Genomic DNA, 4,935 nt, shown 5'->3' on the forward strand with positions numbered 1-4,935 from the left:
CGTCGTGTGCCGTCACTATAAGGGATTAGAGTATACTAAACTTTACATATTATATAGGCTACCCTAACATGATGTTTAGGTGGATCGTTTAACTATAATACATGATGCACGTTTTTTGGGGGTGGTTAATGAGAGTGTTCCAAAACGCGACATTAATTTCTTGATGACCTAATACAATTATGTAATATTTTAAGAGTTAATTTAGAGCCAGAATTAGTAAGGTTATTAATATCTTTTTATAATGCAGCATATATAGTTATGAATTGAAAAACTATTTTTGTTTTAAGTAAAGAATTAACATCTATAGTAAAAAAAACTATAAATTCTTGTGAATGTGAACAGATCATACTTAGTAGCAATTCCTGTGTGAACCCCGGTCATCTGTAACAATGCCAACCATGTGTTCTGACTGCAGACCATGCTCCAGCATCACCTTCCTAATCTCATCATACACCCTGTCTGCAGAAAGTTCAGACACGACTTGGAATTTCATATCCACCCCTATAAATATTGTTGCATCTCTGCTTATTTGTTAATTTCCGGTATAAATTCTTTCGGAGAAACTTCAGCAATACAAGTCCTTTCATGATTAACCCAGTTTATTCTTTCTCGATACAAATTTTAGTAATACATAGAATTTCCACAGTCACTTTAAACTTAACCTTTATAACACACACTATATATCACAGCAATTCATAAACTTTACTTACGGTGCCTACTGTTCGCTTGACTCAATTATCTATCTCTCCATTGCCGCTGGTTTTTCTCACCAGGCTTATATACTAAAAATAGGGTGTTTCAAATGCACTCAGGCCTTCATGATCATTCGAGAAATTTCACACATGCTACCTGCGCCAAATGCACCAGCAGCGTCACGTGACTTCCACTGTCGTAACAATATGATATACACAATAACAATAGACAGGTTTGAGTTACCTGTCACCTCATCAGCAGAAATGGCAAAAATATAAAAGGTGCCTTCTTGTCATTCTTTCATGTTTTCTTCTCTCACCACTGTGGCAAGAGCTTTGTATGCATCATTAACAGAATCATTATGCTGGTAGTGGCTTGATGTTTCTGTGTGCAGATGTTTAAATGATGTCACACCCTGTCAGTAAAAAAAAAAAAGAGACAAAACTGTACCTAGTATATCAGAGTAAAATTAGACCAATTTCTTTCATAGCAAACTAAGTCTATATTAATATAGTTTACATTTAATGAGTAGATTAGTGTTTTTGAACCAATTAATGTTTCATACAATAAAATATGCTGCAATGTCATTGGTAATATTATGAGTGTGGTATTTCATGAAGTAGTTTTCAAAATGCAGATTTAACTTGCATTGAAAATCTGAATGAAAGGAGTATTTTTGGATGTTGGTATGCCATCCCTGGCTGGGGTCAGAACAGTGGCATCTTTTACACTGGAATTCACAGTGGCAACTTTCATGTGTCGTTTTAACTTTGGCTGAATAGCAGCATCACGATGATCAACTGTCTCTTCATGCTTCATCAAATCATCCCTTTTTGGCCTGTCAAAATCTTTGCCAACCGTAAAGATGTTGTTATTTTTTTGCTTCAATGCACACAGAGCATTTCAGCAGGTTGTCCGTCACTATCAACCATGTAAAGTCCTTGAACCACTGTGCCTTAACAGTTCTCAAGTGGTCACAAGCAAACTTCTTTTCTGCATGAGTGGATCGTTATCATTACTGTTTTTGTCTGGAACTGGCAGGAAAAAAACAAGACGATATTGGTTTGATTTCTTTTGAATTTTGTTTTGCTGCAGCCTTGGATGCCATCTTTATGGAATTCAGATTTCACCTTAGTAAGACTATCTATGATTGGATAAAATTACCCTTTTGGCATCTCAAGAAAAATGTTCCCACGTAAACAATAGATAACCTTAGACATGTGTATGATGCCTGTTCTACACCAGCAATGCAGTAAAAACAGTGGAGAGGGTGATTGGGAAATTAAACCACAAAAATATTAAAATGTGTTGACAAATCATTGGGTGGTCTTAGTATTATATTTTTATTCTCAATGAAGATGACAAACAACTTCAGATAAAAGTTAATTTATTCAACCCGATGTTTGGGCTTACACCTTTTGAGGGTCAATGAACGTCACAAATTGATTTTAAGTTACGGTAACCCAAAAGAAAATAGAACTACAACAGTATAAAAGAACAATACACGTTAGGCATGCTAAAGATATTGTTAAATGGGTTAGACTCACTGATCATAAGAGTAAAAGTTAAAAATAAATAAAGAAAAGAAAAATTCTAAAAACGTATTATAGGGGCCAGGCATTGCACCTGTCAATGGAGGGCATCTGGAGTGAATCAAAGAGATTCCTTAAGTTTTTTGTTAAGAAAACTGTCACAAGTCTCTAAAATTTTTATTTAATTAGGTATCTCATTGATTGTACCATGTGCTTTAATGTGATTTTCAGCAGTGGCATTTTTTGTTGTCAAAATTACTTTAAAAAGTAATAATGAATTTCTATTCACTTTTGTGGTGAATTTAGAGTCACCACACTGAGTTTAGTCTCGCATTTGCAAGTGTGGCGGTCAGCTAGCATGAGCAGAGATATTAGTACATTTTGACAGACTATAACTTGTTAAAAACAAAACGTTATTCTACGTAATACAGTGCCAATAAGTGCAAGTTTCTTGTGAAACTTGAACTATTTTGTGAATAATAACTATGAACAAACTAGAAACCTTGACAGTACCTGAAGCCGACGACAAACACGCTTTAATCTCAAGTCTTCCTGAAGATGGAACAAACAAGCTGAGCTAGCCATTTGTTCAAAGCCAGATGTAATAGTCATTTCAAAGAATGACACCAACAACTTATCAAACTGTGACCACTGTAAGTAAGCAACACCATTCTGTAGTTCCACCTCTCTATTCCTCACAAAGTCCAGGGCACAGTAAAATGGAACTATACACAGCAAAAAAACACCAGTAATATATATACTATAATAATGATTGTTGGTTCACACTAACCTTTGAACAAAGTTCAAGCAGATAATGAAAGAGAAAAACTAAGCATAAATGCATATTCTTAACTCTTTAAACCATTAATTGTTTGCACATTCTTCCAGAATTATTTTCATGATTTCCTAATAATTATCACCATACCCTATAAAATTTCAAATTTCTTAATATTGTGGATAATAACAGGGTTTGGATTACTTTTCAGCCAAAGAGACATAAATGTTGTCAGAAACTGTCAAAGCAATTTTTTGGCTAGATGCAAGCAGTGTCCATTCAAGTTCAAGGAGTTAAGTTTGAAACATCCTTATTTCCAGGAACAAAGCAAATGTACTTCCAGTTTAACCTGATTTGTCAACTAGTTCATATTTTAAGGAATAACAAGTCTCTTAGCTTCAGATATCAAAGAAACTTCACACAATAAAAGGCTTAACCCAATGCATACAGCTGGGTCAAAGTGCACGTCACAACATTTTAGAGAATTACATTCAAAATTTAATTAAACTTTATTATCACTATATGTCAATAAACGTAAAACAAAATGTAGTTTTTATATTATCAAAAACTTAATTTCTTAATTTTAAAAGGATATATTCAAAACATTCTTAAGCTTCACTTTTCTGTGTCAGGTATGTGAAAATAAAATTTGAACCTTTTACCTTCTCAATTTGTTGAAATACCAATAAATATGGCAAACCCACCAGAGAAGCCCCTCCCGCATATTCTATCTTTTAAAACAATTATACATGTATCACCTCTATATGTCTGATTAACATGTTTATAGCCAGCTGAAAGAGAAGATTATCCTGTGCATAAAACTTATTATGGTTGTTTCTTTTTTTGAGAGGCATACATAGACAGTTGAGTTCAGATTCTCTGATCGTCGTTGTTCAACTCTGAGCAGATAACAGAGTTCTTTTAACCTACTCATAACTTACTTCGAAAGTTATGTTAATTATAGTAGTTTTGGAACATTTTATTTTAGTGGCTTATATATTTTTGTGTTCTAAAATTCATATTTAAAAGCCATAGAAATTATGTTTTGGTCAACAAACTTAGTGAGAAAAAATTTAGGTTAAATGAAAACTGACCTATGAAAGCAAAATATCTGGGACACATAGTGAGTGCTAAATTTCTTACCATTTATTTACAAAAGTAACTAAAATGTAAAAAAATTAGAAACTTTTAACGTAGGTCACAAACTCTGAATAAAATAATAATCATTTGAAATTTCACAAGCTCATTCCATGGGAAATATGAGCTCATTGTGACTGTAACCTATCATTTGTTTACCCTAAGCTCTACTAGAAACATCTAACTGGACTCCTGCTATGATTCATTGTTTTCACATGCAGTAGTGGCTATAAAAGAACAGCCAATAAAACCATAAAATTAAAAGAAATCAGATGTGAAAAAGTTAGAGACCCAGGTTGTTAGGATAAATAACTATAATCATGTGTTACCATTTGCAGTCTTTCTATAAAAAAAAATTATATTAATCATTATATTTCACATTTCAAATCTATTAAATGACTCGTTTACATACACTGGTGACTCCCTTACAGCCACCAGACAAAATAAACACAGACAGTGTATTATAATACTGTTTCTTTCATTTTTTGTATAACTCTGGGCAACTGTCATTTCCATCTATATAAATGTTTACGTATTATACTATCAGACTATAAAGTAAAGAAATTCATACTTCCTTTAAAAAACTGATTCTTGCAAAACAGAAAATTTATCGAACATTCATGACATCCTTTATCACACTTGTCCACATTCTACCAGCAAAACTATCACTTGCCAGATGTATCAATTATGCTGTTACCATATTCAACAGTCTATGTTCTACACTGCACACTGATTGACATTTCTAACAAAACTGTCCATTACCACAAGTATAAGTCACATGCCACCATATTCAACAGT

The 4,935-nt window shown here is 33.2% G+C and overlaps 1 protein-coding gene across 3 annotated transcripts in view; it reads right to left on the reverse strand.

Annotated features, from left to right (window-relative positions):
* Positions 1–4,935, reverse strand: part of LOC106466158 (DNA primase large subunit-like) — a 27,337-nt gene that overhangs the window by 13,731 nt on the left and 8,671 nt on the right. For all 3 annotated transcript variants that reach the window (XM_013926400.2, XM_022394123.1, XM_022394122.1), the window contains exon 4: positions 2,739–2,950. In XM_013926400.2, coding sequence (XP_013781854.2) covers positions 2,739–2,950 — 212 coding nt within the window. The remainder of the gene's footprint in view (positions 1–2,738; positions 2,951–4,935) is intronic.

The sequence above is a fragment of the Limulus polyphemus genome, unplaced genomic scaffold (genome assembly GCF_000517525.1).
Source record: "Limulus polyphemus unplaced genomic scaffold, Limulus_polyphemus-2.1.2 Scaffold2171, whole genome shotgun sequence".
Taxonomy (NCBI): domain Eukaryota; kingdom Metazoa; phylum Arthropoda; class Merostomata; order Xiphosura; family Limulidae; genus Limulus; species Limulus polyphemus.